Source organism: Melanotaenia boesemani, chromosome 2 (assembly GCF_017639745.1).
Source record: "Melanotaenia boesemani isolate fMelBoe1 chromosome 2, fMelBoe1.pri, whole genome shotgun sequence".
NCBI lineage: Eukaryota > Metazoa > Chordata > Actinopteri > Atheriniformes > Melanotaeniidae > Melanotaenia > Melanotaenia boesemani.
Window position 1 is genome coordinate 13,763,249 of NC_055683.1, and position 15,538 is coordinate 13,778,786.

A 15,538-nucleotide genomic window follows, 5' to 3' on the forward strand; every position below is an offset into this window, starting at 1 on the left:
ACTAAGTAAATAGAAAACTGACTTCAATAGTGGTGATGTATCTGCTCCTCTTCCTCACAAGTCATTAACAGATACCACAATGAAGTCTTTGTTTGTCATCTGCATGCAGCACTGCCATATTCCTAAAACAGCTCACTGCTAACAGGTTCACACATTCATGTTTATATCCAACAGCACCCAAGATGAACAAATAAACCAAATATTTCCTCAAAAGGCACAGATTTCACTTCAATACAAATTAATCATTTCAAACAGCCAAAAATCTCAACAGGACTCATGTTGTTTTTCTTTAAGAAACTCCAAAGGGAACACATAAATATACACGTGCTGCGATATAGGGTTTTAGACTCGGCCCTACTGGTCACACATGGCTGCATCGAAGGTTTTTGGCCTTCCAGGAATGTGGTGCCCCTAAAAAGCGGCTGTGGAAAATTTAAAGATGGTGTCCAGTTCACAGAAAGCTGATCACAAATCACCAATCTGGAACTAGAGGAGTATCCGGAAACCCTCAAGAGAAACTACACACAAAGTATAATAACAGGAAATAAGTCATACGCTGTGTTTATTTGTTGTTTGTTTTTTAAGGTTAACTGCAGCAGCAAGGTTGAATCCTTTTGGACTGAAACAGTAGCTGGTGTAAAACTACGTATTATTATGGGACAGAATGAGGTCACAGTGATTAAACCGCCTCATGCATGACTTATGGTACGGTGAACGTTAAGGTAAAATTTGACATTTTGGTTGGATCAATTACTGTAATTCTACAGTCAGCTGATTTGCTTAACAAAACTCTACAAAGAGTTGACAGCTGCAGTTAAAGTAACAAACCCCCTTGCTGGATAATTAAAGTTTATCTTACTTATTTTCAAGCATAAATAGTGCAAGATAATAATGCTCCATTGACAGTTTACCACTTTCTCCTGAAAGGATATTTACAAAATGTCAGAAGTTTGCCTGACACAAATTTGACCATTCAGAAGTTGCAATGAATGTATTGTTACATCAGAAAGCAAGACAAAATGTAGCTTAAACAATGACACGTTTCTCCAGTTGTACCATCAAAATCAAAAGTTGAACCACCTGAAAAATCCTTTAACTAAAGGATTTGTTAGCTTTGGAAATGAAAAAAGTCTGTTTGTGCTCTTTTTTCCATTGTAGAGCACTTGTTTGTCTGTGAGGATACAGTGGTTAAAGGTTGGGACATCCATATCTTTGTACTGCTTGAGGTAAAAATGCTAGAGGACTTTGAATGTAGGCTCCTATCTCCACTTTGCCCGACATTCCTCAGTTTTCACTAAAGGCTGGATTGTCTGCCTCTTCATCCAAACGGACGATTTGTTTCTGGTAGGATAGACAATAAAAAGATTGTAAGACACAAAAATACTGAAGGCTATATGAGCTAATTACAAAAAACACATTCATATATAAAGTAACACTAAATCTATAGAAGCAGGTTCTCATATTTACCTTTGGGTAGGTGTAACCATCAGGGCTATGGCTTCTCCAAATGTGCACCTGGTCCTCGGTGGTTTTCTGATAAACAGGGTTATCAAAGTGAATCGTGTTGGTGTTCTTCCGCCTGTAGTTTCTCCATAGCAGCAATCCACCAACAGCCACCAGACAAATGATAGCTGTTCAATAAAAACAGAATCAGAGTGAGATGAAACATTATGACCTGCTGTTATTTTTTAAACAAATATTTGGAATTTAAGTGGCAGCAGCTGATACAGCAACTCACCCAAAGGTAGGACAAAGTAAAGAGCTACTCCAGGGGTGGTGCCAGTATTGGGTACAGCAGCATCAACTTGATGTGGAGCATCTGAGGGAAAGGTTAACACAACAGTGTAAGTTAATGATACATAAAGCGGACTAGCACAAGGGCGGTCAGTCACGTTGCTGAGAGCAAATTGCAATCAGCACAACAGAAACGATCAAAAACATGCTAAGTGACCACGTTGGTAACGTGCCTGGAGAGGTGACCGGAGCCTCGGCAGTGGTGTGAAGGATTTTAGGCATCTCTGGCTGAGGTGACGCCATCTTTGGTAAAGGTGTGGTGGTCCTGATTGGAGGTTTGGTGGACCGTTGTACTGGCTTGGTGACGGTGCTGGTGATTATAATAGGCTTGGTGGTGGTGCGGACCTGAGGCTTCATTGTGGTCTTTGGTGTGGTTCTGAGTGGCACTGGTGGCAGACGAGGAGGACTGGTGGTTGGAGCTTGAGTCTGTGCAGGAGCTGGAGTTGTTGGCACAACTGTGAATTGACGAAACAGAGAAGGACAATCAGTGAAGCTACTGCTTTAGCTATTTAACTAACTATTTCAGTAATAGTTTGTAACTTTCTTTTTACATTATAGTGATTTTTTTAAATGGTTTACTCACCTGGTACACATGATCTCATATCCCTGGCTAGCATCATGTTATCTGGACAGACGCAGGTATATTTGGGGGGATGGCTGCCCACTTGAGGAGCACCAAGACACATGAATTCGCAGCTGCTGTTAGCAACCCGACACCAGTCCCTTCCTGCAATAGAAAAGGAAATACAGTTTTAGCTTAGCTGTTTTACAGTTTGGGGATCCATCATTAATGACCATAGTTTTTTTCTCATGAAGAGCTGGAAAAAAACATGTACACGTCACTATTGGGATAATAAATATAAGCTTACAGACTAATTTAGGGGCTATTTATCTTAGCCAGACTCAAAACATTGGGGAAACTGCAAGTGTGTCTCAAACAATGTTAACAAAATCCACCAGTTTTTGTCAAGTTCACTAATTATAAGAAAAAAATAAGAAAATAACAGCCAAGTTTACCTCAGGTTGATCTGTTTTTCATTTTTGTGCAAACTTTAGCCAACCAGTTGGTGGCTTAAGCTTTGCAAACATGACAGGTTAAGTCAACCTTATCAAGTTTTAGTGTGAATTTTGGTTCACTCAGCTCCATCACAAGTTGTGTCTGACATGAGTCCAGATGGTTATATTTTTTTGTTTGTGTGTTTTTTTTTTTTCGGCATTCTGTTTACTCACGTGCGTTGTATTTGTTTATACTACATGCTAAATGATAATATATCAAAATAGGCCCAAATAATTTGAAGCATGTGTTAAGTGTATTTTCTAAATGCAATTCTACTACTTCAAAGCTCATGGTTGCGCATTGACATTTTTTACTAATTGTTTTTGTGCTCTGAATAGAGCAGCTGATACAGTATATGGTTATAGAAACACCATTATGAGCACATATACAACAACTCCTCAGAAAAAACAAACAAACATGGGCTCAGTGGATGTTTAAAATCAAGCAATTTGCATAAAAACTGCTCATAATGATATTATTTAATAGTAATTGAGCTTCTTCACTCCTGTTCTGACAATGCTTGCAAACAGTAATTAGAAAATGGAAAATAACTCTAACCACGTGTTGTAGTGGTGTGACTCTTACCAGCAGGTTGCTTAAGGTTGTGGTAGAGAATGATGTCCTCTGGTGATGATAGGTGCTCTGCCACCGGTGCAATGTCATCACCAGTTAGCCTGCTTGCACTGAGGATGGCATTGTTACTGACATCTGTCCAGAACACTCTTTCCTAGAGAAACATAAACAGAGCTTAATGATTTCAGAAATACCTCGAGTTTCATATGCAGCAAAGAGTTTATGGGGTGTTTTATTTGAAAAGTTTGGGCTATATACCTCAAAAACAGTGAGACCCAGTGGGTGAGCCAATTTGTGCTCATCAATGATGAGAGTGCGACGACTACCGCCCTGGACATCGATACTGGAGAGAGTATGCAGTTTAGAGTCCACCCAGTAGAGCCGCTGGTTCAGCAGGTCTGGGAAGGAAGCAAGTAGGGATTTGGAGAGTAAAGGGGGGAGGGCAACAGGTCAGACCAGATTCACCACTAGTAATTATGTACATATGAATAAATAAACAGCTTGAAACCAAAGAGACACAAATGCTTTACTTTACCAAGTGTGATGCCATTAGGCCACACAATGTTGTCAGTGACCAGAGCAGTTCGGTCTCCTCCATTAAGACCTGCTTTTTCAATCTTAGCCGGATTCCCCCAGTCAGTCCAGTAGATGAAGCTACAAAGTGAAAAAATTGTAAATGAAAACACATCAACTCACATACGCAGTACTCACATAAAGAAAAAAAATTATTAACGGCTTACTTGCTGTGAGGGTCGACCACAATTGCTCGGGGTTTTAATAAATCTTGATGGAAGAGAGTTTTACGTCGGCTGCCATCAGAGGTTACCACAGAGATAGTGCTGCGAATGCTGTCAGTCCAGTAGAGATTGCCATGGATCCAGTCGAAGGCAATTCCTTCAGGAGCATCAACGTCATTACCGATCACTATGTGGTGATGAGAGCTGTCATCAGCCGAGTCCATCGAAGTTCTGGATTGAAAGTCAAAACAGGTGTTAAACAGGAGTACGGGAAACAATAAGAACAAAAAAGAACACCTTAATTCTGATTTGGGTGTTGTTCACCTGTATATTTTCTTCTGGGAAATGTCAGACCAGTAGATCTCTTTGGCGGCCATGTTCATGTCGAGGGCCACCACGTTCTTTAGACGAGGGATTACTCTTGTGTATTCACTTTTGTCCAAAGTCATCTTTCTGACTTCGTGGCGGTTGGTGAAGAAAAGGTAGGCAATTGTACCTAACAAAATCATGGTTGAAAAATAGTTGTCTTATTAGAAGTCTCAAAGTTGTGTCATTTATAACAGTCAAGCTCATGTTAGAGACATTGTTATGGGAAAATATATGCGTTACGAGTGTCACCTAAGTTCAATTTGATAATGTATTATCCCCACAATTATCCCCAAAAAAGACAAAAAGTTAACTTTATGCTTTGTTTTATCCAAAAGGGGGTAAACACAGTGAAAGGTCTGTGAAAAGTGCTTTTAAATTAGTAGGTAGTGAAAATTAGACAATGAAAATTAGCTCAAGACATGATGTTCTTGAGCTAATTTTGGTTAGCTAATTTTAGATAGCTAAGCTAATCAGCTTCCACTTTCAGAGGACTTTAGTTTGACTGATTTTATGAGTAATATTGTGACTATTCCGCATTTTTTTCATCCATTTCTTTATTCTTTTTAAAAAATATTAACAACCTCCCATCCCTCCAAAAAAGATAAAGAAGCAAGAAGCATCTAATTTCAGTCCCTACTGAATTGAGCGCATCAAATTTAGCTCATGAAGGTAATGTCATAAGCTAATTTTGGTTAGCTAAGCTAATTAGCTTAGACTTTCAGAGGTGCTCAATAATAATGGATGGATTTTTGATTGATAGTATGGCTATTCTGCATTTTGTTCCTTCTTTTTTATCATAAAGAAATGTAATTATTGATATGATCAGTTTACGTTTCTCCCTTAAAAAAGAGGAAAAAGCACGAAGCATCCCATTTCAGTCCCACTTTAACAAAGACTTAAAAACTTAAACAGAAGCTAAACTGTTCACCTTTACAGATAAGGCAGGAAAATTATAATTATCCTTCAAAAACATAAATTAAGCAAAATAACTCTGACTTACCGATGGCCTTGCAAGCCTTGGTTGCTGGATCAACCTGGTAACCCTCCTCACACTCACATTTGTAGCTGCCTATCTGATTAATACAGATTTGACTGCAGGTATCTGGGTTGGCACATTCATCAATATCTGATTCAGAGAGAAAAAACAAAGGGGTTATAAAATAAGAAAGAATGCTGTATCTATAGAAGTTCCTGCTTTATGTTAAAGTGCAGCCAGTGACAGGAACGAGTTTGCATCACAGTAAACAAACTATTAGCATCATTTGTTAATCTAAATAAAGTTTTGATAAAAAGACATCAAATTAAAACAAATGGGTGATTTATAGCTGCATGGCTTACCTTCACAGCGTTTATCATCGATTAGCCTGAATCCAGTTGGACACAAACACTCATAACCAATCTTCAGGTCCTTACATATGTGTGAGCAGCCACCTTTATTGTACAGGCACTCATTGGAGCCTGCAGAGAGAAGAGGAAAATGTCTTTTACAGAGGATATATTCAGAACTCTGAAGCTGCAGAGACCTAATTAGCAACACAAAGTAGTAATTAAACAGTTATGAATGACAGGCCTTCATACACACCACAGTGCCGAAGAGGCTCATCCGACCAATCCCTGCAATCACGCCTCCTATCACACACTTTTTCCATGCTTATACACTCCCCACTGCGGCACTTAAACCTATTTGGGCCCTCGCAGTGAGTTGCTGTGGATGACAGATAAAAATAAAATATTGGATAATACAAAAACAGGTTACAGGTTCTGCAGCGTATTTGGGCATGAGGTGTAAAAGGGAAGACTTGTACCATTGACACAGCCAGATTCATCACTCATGTCTCTGCAGTCGTACTGATGGTTGCACTGGCGACTGCCATGAATACAGGTGCCATCACCACATTCAAACTCATCAGGACGGCAGGTGGAACGAGCTAGAGGGATGAAGAGAGTTTACAAAATGAATACTTGAACCTAAGAATTATGGAATTAAAAAAAAGCTAAAGAACTGTTTAATGTCCTGCTTACAACAGCCAGCTTCATCAGATTGATCAAGGCAATCAGGGTCTCCATCACACTTCCAGCTACCATGGATGCACTCTCCGCTTCCACAGTGGAACTCCAGGGAGCTGCACTGGTGAACCGGAGGAGAGGCGGGGCTCTTCGAGCCACAGCTCTCAGGCCACTCGTCTGAGCCATCGAGACAATCAAGATCGCCATCGCAGGCCCACAGGCGAGGAACACAAACAGTGTTGTTGCACTGGAAAGATGCAGCGCTGCAGGTGATGGGTGGGCAGGAGACCTCGTCGCTGCCGTCGTCACAGTCCGCTTCATCGTCACACACGAAAGAGGATGAAACACACTGGCCGTTCCTGCAGCGAAACTCAGAGTCTGTGCACTGCTTTGCAGCTAGTAGACAGGAGATAAGGCAGGATGATCAGATGAAAACATAAGAACAAGGAGAGAAAAGAAAAAAGTCTAGAGAGATTAAAATGACATGCTTACCACAGGTCTCCTCATCAGCTCCATTCTCACAGTCAGCTTTTCCATCACAGCGCCAAGTGTTGGGTATACACTGGTTAAGTCGGCCTGCGCAGCTGAACTCTGTCGGTTTACACGTTCTGGCCACTGCAAATAAAAAAAATAAATAAAAAAAAACATAAAATAGTCATTGATAGTATATTTACTACTACTTATGTACTGTACATTAATTAAAACTATGATTTTTATACATCACGATACTCACAGCAGGTACCGGGAAGTTCATCTGTGCCATCTCCACAGTCGTCTGTGCCATCACACACCCATCTCAGTGTGATGCATTTTCCATTCCCACACTGGAACTGGTGGGTTGCACATGTTATCAGTGCATCTGTAACAGACAGTAAAGCTGTAGTTATTAGGGCACTTACATTATTAGACACACTGCAATTCAATAGTAGTTGATTATACATCACAAAACACAGGTATACTAAAAAAACAAAACTATTCTCAGTTGATTCATGCTTCAGTGTTTGGGAAAAGGTTCCCATCCCATGTTTGGTTAGACATATGACAGATGGGCATTGACTTAATGTAAAGTAAACTTGACGATATTTACAGTATATTTCCATAGGCGGGTTGGAGGTATACTGTAGCAAGATAATATGAACAAACACACACCTCCATGTTGTCTGATAAGGGAAGATAAATGGTTAAACAACAACTCAGATAGAGATATATAGTATTGTTCCCCTTGTACGTAGCCCAGCCTGCGATACTCAGGTTTTCTCCAACAACTGTTGATGTGTTACGTTCATAACCACAATAAAAATCTAGTTTTCCAGCACTTTTGGCACTGCCAGCAAAAGTTTTGCAAACACAAAATCAGCCGCCCAAAACCTCATTTTTAATGGCTCTAATGAGGCCACTGAACTGGAAGAATCAATTAGACTGTACATAAAAGAAGCAGTGCTTCATGAAAAGGTACCGGAGGGCTCTCATTGACACAAGAGGCTTCAAACCCTGAACCGCCACCTGAACAGGGGCGTGTTTAACTGTAATATCAGCATCAGCTCCACATACAGCATCTTTACAAGTGAAATGAGACTTTTTTGTGCCTTTTTGGTCATTTTAAAATCAAATATTTATGTATAAGTATTTAGCTTTTCATGGGCTTTTGCCGCATGAGAATGGATGGATGAAAGACTAATCATAAATTATGCATTCTTACACATCTCACGTCATACTGTAGTAAACCATAATGGCCTCTTAGTGAAGTCAAACATCTGGTGCCATCAATCATAGTTAATGCTTTAACAGTAGTTAAATTTTCTTAAGCTTCTGCAGGTTGTTTTATAGTATTTTATTATTGCATTATTGCGAAACAGGAACCTATTTATTTCTTTATGACTCCACATGGCATGCACATTATTATCCTTATAATAAAGATAACAGTCGGCTTGATACTGACAAACTTGATCATAACAAAATGTCTAAACTGTGTAAATAATAGTATTTGGTATAAATACTGAGAGTATTTTATTCCATACTGTCCCTTTCCCTGAAACCAGTGACATGTTGCCAAACCCAAGTTCATGCTGGTTATTTACTTAATGGGCTTAAAGTTCAGATCTTGAAAGACAAACTGGACTGAATGGCAGCATTATTGATTGAGTGCAAATCAGCGCTGGGAAAATAACAAATGTGCCATTCTGATGTGTTTATCTGATCAACAAATAAGGACATAAAAAATAAATTCCTCCTTAGGGTGACACATAGAAGGATTCTCTGAGTAAATCTAAGTGAGAAATGATCATTTGACATTATGTTGGGGTGTAACGACTCCAAGTGACATCTTTGAGACTGTGGTTGAAATGTGTATAAAAGTGTCAACAGGTTCCAACTTGTTTCACCACACACACACACACACAACATTTCCAACAACCAGCTAGTGAAGAACAGGTTTGACAATGACTTTACCAGTAAACTAAAGGACAAACAAAAGGGAAAAAAAAGTGATGAATAAAACATTGGAGGCAAAATTGGGGGGGCTTTCATTCCTCCCCACACTCTCAGCCTCCTGTAAGCATAATGGGCATTGCATCATCTTGGAAGAATTTTTGCACCTGCAAAACTTGTTTTAAAAAATCAATCATTAAAAAATTACTTTTGTTCCTATGGTTTAGAGCGCCTTTCCCCCCCTCAAATAGCTGGAGCTTTCAGAACCGGTTTTTTCAGAAACCCTGCTTGACCCTGTTTTACATGGCGGCATCAACTGTGCTCAAAGCTGATTGGCTGATACGAGTCAGGCCCGGTAGATGAAAGCCAAAAAAAGTAAAGCGCGACTTTAAAAGAGAGAAAAGAATAGATTATAACTTGATATGAAATTGACTTTTTAATTCTCCTGAGAAAAAAAAACTTTAATACAAAGAAACTTTAAATGCCAAGCCTAATAAATAATTGGATAAAGAAGTGTGTATTACCATACTGTTCTAATAAAACGTTTTTCTTTAACTTACTTGTCTGATGAAGGAGGCAGAGGAGAAGATACACGGAGGCGTAGCGCAGCATTCTCATGTTTCTGGGTCGCGTTGGAAGATGCATCTTCCCTGGAGCCTGCAGGTCCCTGATCAGTTCTCACACCGCTGTCTGGACCGGGACTTCACCACTTAGATTAGCCTAATAGTTGCTGCTCTTGCACTAAAGATGCTCCTGCTGGAGGATCTGATGAAGCAGCTCCGCACAATGTGGTGTTTGACAACATCAGACCCATTTCAATGTGGTCCAGGAGTGGGTGGGGCTGCGGGGGGCCCCGAGGAGGGGAAGGCGGGGTCTGGGGATGGTGTGATTCCTGAGGTGCACACCCTCAACAATCATGAGGCGGGGCTCTGTGGAGATGATTTTTACTATGAGTTTAACCCTTAAGGGAGCGGCACACACCCTAACATGAAATGTTTTGGTAAATCAGTTTCAGGCTTGGAGGTGAACTCTCTGGGCCAAAGAAATGCAATCAGGGGTGGAGGCAGGAATTTGGTCTGAATGAATGAGAGTCCTGATTTACATTTACATTACAGCTTTTATCTGTGAGATGTGGAGGACCAAAACTAACCAGTTATTGTCCCTCCAGTCCAAACAGAGGTCTATTAAAATATCTATGAGAAATATACAAACTTATAACAATAGATTAACCAAACTGGAAAAGTTTTTCTCAAAAACAAGTCAAATATTGACTTAAAAGATTTTTAATACAATAGAAATGTTATTTCTTTTTAACATTTTAATTTATTTATTTTACCATCAGCTATCATATTTTGTTTTAATATTCCTATCTATTTGTTTATTTATTTGTTTGTTTATTATTTCCAACATAACTTTTTTCTCAAAGGATTGAGTCTTTCCAGTAAATTATATCCTCCTCCTCTTTGAACATATATCATCTTTATATATCCTATCATCTTTTCCTTGCCCTTGTTGGAAAATGCCATGAGGTTAATCAAAAGCTTTGGGATAAATTCATATAGACTTTGGAAAAGATGAATGTGTCACCATGAGCGTCCAACCATTGGCTCTATGCAGGTCAGCATCTCTAAAAATACTGATCAATAAATATTCTACAGAAATGCTGGAGGTGTAATAACACATCAGTCTACACTGACACATAAATTCAATGATCAATGATCCAATAGCATCAATACAATCTGAAGAATTCGGCTGCTGCTCAGATACTCCTGAGTCATTTCCCTCAATTGGAAAGTTTCCGCTGCAAACCAGAGGGGAGGCCTTTGAAGAAAAGCTGTTCAGAAGATCCGGTTTCATTAGAATAATGTGTTTTGGAGCATCTAAAACCTGCAGGGCAGTAATCTAATCTAAACACTGCGGCATCCTGAACTGAGGTTTATTACCACTCATAAAAACTGTTGCTTATGTTATTGCTACAGGTTCAAAGTTTTAAACGCACGTGAATCCATAAGCTGATTTAAAGTGAGATTTACATGAGAGGAGGCGCAGAGATAAAATCCCATCCAAGATAAAACACACAAACAACAATGTAGAGCTGACTTTTAATTACCAGAAAAAAAATGTGTGATCACAAACTATATTATTATATGATTAATGGAAGACGAGCTGGATCTTTGATTTTACTTGAAGAATAAGAAGGTAAACTAAATTCAGGAAAATATAACTGATCATAGAGTAAAGGGAAAACAGTGACCCATATCCTACTAGAAGAAGGGTTACACAGTCACCTGATATGGACCTCCTGAGATTGTCTTGATTGCATAAGTTCATTTTTACCATGCATAACCTTCAGTGTCGCTATGACTCAAATAAACATACAGTATGAAACACACAAATAATGCATGGTCATGGCTGATAGGAAAAGTTGAGGGATTTCTTCAATGCAAATCAAACACTGTGTACGTTAACATAGTTCAGTTGGTACTTGCAGAACTCTTTCATGTCTAACTACATTTTAGAGCTGTAGACTTCATCTGGAGCTACAAATGAGACACAAACAAAACTACACAGTTTCCAGTTACAGACAACCGTGGTCTTCTTCATGTAAGTCATCACTATTGACAAACACCATGTATTTTTTTATTGTTTTAATCAAATATTACCATTCAGTTCTTCCTTTCCAGCTTTTATTAACCTCAAGCAATTTTCTTCTGTTAACTGAGTTATTCACAGAAACTGCTTGTTCCCAGTTATAATCTGACGTGAACAGTTCCCTAGAAGTCAACAGGAACTTTAACGGTTTTAAGTCTGGGTTCTGACCGCTCACTGGTTCATTCCAGCTGGAAAAGTCTACTATAAAGTAAAATGAGTCATTCAGCCTCAGAGGCAGCTAATAGCTCCAGATCATTATACTCACCCCACCGTACTTTACCAGAGGAATTATGTTTTCATGTTCTCTTTCAAAGCCCTCATTTTATTTTTATATTGCATCACATAGAGAGTTAAAACAATTACAGACAGATTAAATGATTTTTTTAAAAGATCCATTTTAACTCTTTCCAGCTTTGTAGAATTTTACAGATTTCAAGTCTCTTGGCAGGGTGCAGGCAAATGATTAAAGTCATTAGCTGAGCTGTTTGCACACTTATTCACAGGACTCCGTTGGAGTCCAGTGAACTCATTGTCATGTTGTAGAAAGTAGTTGGAGATGATTTGAGTTTTGTTACATGGTGCATTATCCTGCTGGAAGTAGCCATCAGAAGATGCTAGGCTGTGGTCAGACAGGGATGGACATGGTCAGCAACAATACCCAGCTTGGCTGTGGGGTTTAATCCATCGTCAGGTGGTACTAAGAGACCCAAACTGCCAAGAAAATATCCCCCACACCATTACATCACCAGCAGCCTGAACTGTTGATACAAGGCAGGATAAACCTATGATTTCATGTCCATGACCAAATTCTGACCCTACCATCTGAATGTGGAGTTGAAATAGAGACTCATCAAACCAGCAATGTTTCTCTATCTTCTATTGTCCAGTGTTGGTGAGTCTGTGTGAATTGTAGCCTCAGTTTCCTGTTCTTAGCTGACAGGAGGCACCGGGTGTGGTTTTCTGCTGCTGTAGCCCATCTGCTTCAAGATTGGACATGTTGTGTGTTCAGACATGCTATTCTTCAGACCTTGGTTGGAACCAGTGCCTATTTGTCTTCTTGCTTTTCTATCATCTCCAGTATTTTAATTCTCCTCTTAGTTTTGACATAATCAACACATTTTCATCCAGACAATTTTCAGATCATTCTCTGTACACTAGAGATGGTTGTGTGTGAAAATCCCAGTAGATCAGCAGTTTCTGACATACTCAGACCAACAACCATGCCACGTTCAAAGTCACTTAAATCCTCTTTCTTCCTCATTCTGATGCTCAGTTTGAACTTCAGCAAGTCGTCTTCACCACATCTATATGACTACATGAGTTGAGTTGCTGCCATGTGATTGGCTGATGAGATATTTATGTTAAAAAGCATTGAAACAGGTGTACCTGGTAAAAATACTGGTGAGTGGATATAATGGATAATTTCTCCCCTCTGAGATTTTAAAATTTATTTTTATGAGATTAAGCAGAACAGTGGATGGATAGTAATGGATTATTTTATTCAGGGTGTCCTTTATATATTAATATCTCCTTCTCTGTCCAGTATTTTGAGAATGAATCTACCCCCAACCTTGTTTAACAAGTACTGACAAGGAAGTTTCCAGCCTCATCCAAAAACTTGGTCCTTTGGTCGAGTGCATTAAACAGATGAAAGTTGTGGCACAGGTTAGCTCTAATGTCCCGTTTGGATGTTTGTTGATCAGACAGATGAGTCACAATGTTGAAACACATCAATTTCTGATTCCCCTCAACAGAAACAAAGATGCCAGAGTTGCACACACCTGACTGATGCAACTGATGGCCTTACTCTCTCCGTCTTTATGGAATTTCTAAACCTCCTTGTCAAAGCCTCTGGAAACAGTTTCTGGTTTTTCCAGTGTGTTACCCCTGACAGCCGTTTTCACAATCACCACTTTCCTTGCAAAACAAACACTATTGCTGGCTGCAGATAAGCTGCAGTTAAGCATATTTTTGGTAAACACCAAAAGACCATATAGAGAACGTTTTCTTTTTTTAAAGAACAAAATCTGAGGATAAAACTTGGCTGCATGTCAACAGCTGCCTGCGTTCTGTCATTCTTTCATCCAGAGATGTCACCTCCCACAAATGTGACACAACTCTGGACTTTCTGGTTTTACTGTGGTTTGGGAGTGGCTGTGCAGACCTATTTCTCTGGAGAAGTTGCACTTGGCTTCATCTTCTCGTCCTTTGTGAATGAGCCTCACAATGTCTTGCAAAAAAATAAGGGAAGGAATAATTTCAGATTGATCCCAGCATGGGTGCAAAGTTTTCCTGCAATAGCTTTTGAAATAAGAGATCTACACAAAATAATGTCTGTTAGCTAATTTCTCGGTGCATCCTAAAAGAAATGTACAAACACTCACTCAAGCACACAGATGAGTCTCCTGAGATAATTGTGCTGAGGTGAAATTTTCTCCAAAACACAACCTGAGCAATGACACACACTGACTATACAACCCCCCACATGAAGGTGGTGTGTAGCTGGGTGTATCAGGTAAATTCTGAGAAGTGGAGATGAGATTGAAATGATTCCTCTGTAACGTAAGCTGCTAAGGACTCAGTAGCTTTTACCATTTATATATTAAAAATGCATATGGGAAATAATAAAAGTAATTTGAATTATATTTACTTAATTCTCAAAAGAAAATTACAGTTTCAGGATTAGTCATTGGTTAAAAAACAAAACAAAAAAACTATACTGACTGATTTAATATGAATAAAAAGATGTTAATGACAAAAAAAGCAAACTCTTTAAAAAGAGTCGCACTTTACAATTTAGTTTAAAAGTACACATTTAGCTAAAAACTAAACCAATGTGAATAATATCTTATGGATTTTGAAAGGAAAATATATTTTTCCAGGATGAATGAATAATAATAAAAAAAAAAAACAAACCAAAAACAACGCTCATACATGAAGGCTTTTTGAATGGACAGACACACTCATCAATCCATTTTCACATCTATTGATGGATTATGGAGAATATTTTTGTACATTTACACCATCATCAGTACCCTTTATAAAAATACCAGCTCTTTATACTAAAAAAAAAAAAAAAAAAGTGTGATTCTCAAAAGAAATACAACTATTTAACTAGAAATAGGGTTTTGAGAACATGTAGCAGTCATGTTATCAGAGGGCCATCTAGTGTGCAGCTGCGACCAGTACAAGTGTGTGTAGCTTATCAACCTTAAAGCAGAGCGGCAGATAAGGTGAATATTAGACATTTTTAGACATAAATACCAAAACTGGCTTACAGAATACCTATGATATTTTTAAAGAAAAACACAAAAAAAGCATACCTAAAAAACCAAGATGGCTGACATCATGTTTGTAATGACTTCTGAATCAAAATGTATGAATTTTTACATGTTGCCCATAAAGTTCAACATGGCTATTCACTTTGAAGGGTATGGCCATTTTTAAGACTAAAATTCAGTTATCAGAAATAAAGTTTCTGTTAGACATTTTGGGTTCAGGATCATAAATTTTGTACTCAGTGAAGCTATAGAATTTATTCTAGCAATGTGTACCAAATACAATCCAATTAGCCCTGAATGTACACCAATTAATGTAGACAGCAGCATAAGAACTGACTTAATGTGCCAAATGAATGTTACTGAACATTCTACCATCATGAGACACATCAAATCCAGTAACTAGCAATGACTTTACTTTAAAATACTCTGTTTATGCCGAAATAATTAAAAATGGTTTATCCAATCACAATCCAGGTCTACCCTAACACAAAACGACCATATTTGAAAATATTGGATCTCCTTTTTGTTTTTTAGCGTGTTTAAATTAGGTCAATGTGATCTGAATGTGATGCTTTTATCATGTTTTGTTTATCTGCATCTCTAATAGTTAAATTTCACACCAAAAACAAAGACGGCACATG

At 38.6% G+C, this 15,538-nt stretch overlaps 1 protein-coding gene across 1 annotated transcript; it reads right to left on the reverse strand.

Moving 5' to 3' along the window:
• Positions 1 to 350: 350 nt before the first annotated feature.
• ldlra (low density lipoprotein receptor a) lies at positions 351 to 9,756 on the reverse strand. Its single transcript, XM_041999608.1, has 18 exons — positions 9,525 to 9,756; positions 7,271 to 7,396; positions 7,030 to 7,152; positions 6,553 to 6,933; positions 6,336 to 6,458; positions 6,113 to 6,235; positions 5,869 to 5,988; positions 5,531 to 5,656; positions 4,486 to 4,657; positions 4,165 to 4,392; positions 3,960 to 4,078; positions 3,683 to 3,822; positions 3,437 to 3,578; positions 2,378 to 2,521; positions 1,968 to 2,249; positions 1,739 to 1,819; positions 1,468 to 1,631; positions 351 to 1,341 (listed from the first exon to the last, which is right to left on the reverse strand). Exons 1-18 carry the CDS (start codon positions 9,607 to 9,609, stop codon positions 1,285 to 1,287), a joined length of 2,736 nt encoding a protein of 911 aa, XP_041855542.1. The 5' UTR covers positions 9,610 to 9,756; the 3' UTR covers positions 351 to 1,284.
• Between the last annotated feature and the right edge of the window lie 5,782 nt (positions 9,757 to 15,538).

Excerpts from the sequence above, each read along its gene's own strand:
- ldlra (XM_041999608.1), bottom strand. The coding sequence starts at position 9,609 with ATGCATCTTCCAACGCGACCCAGAAACATGAGAATGCTGCGCTACGCC. Across the intron at positions 5,657-5,868 it reads CGATGATAAACGCTGTGAAG|ATATTGATGAATGTGCCAAC; the intron begins GTAAGCCATGCA and ends TCTCTGAATCAG. Across the intron at positions 3,823-3,959 it reads GCCTAATGGCATCACACTTG|ACCTGCTGAACCAGCGGCTC; the intron begins GTAAAGTAAAGC and ends CTTCCTTCCCAG.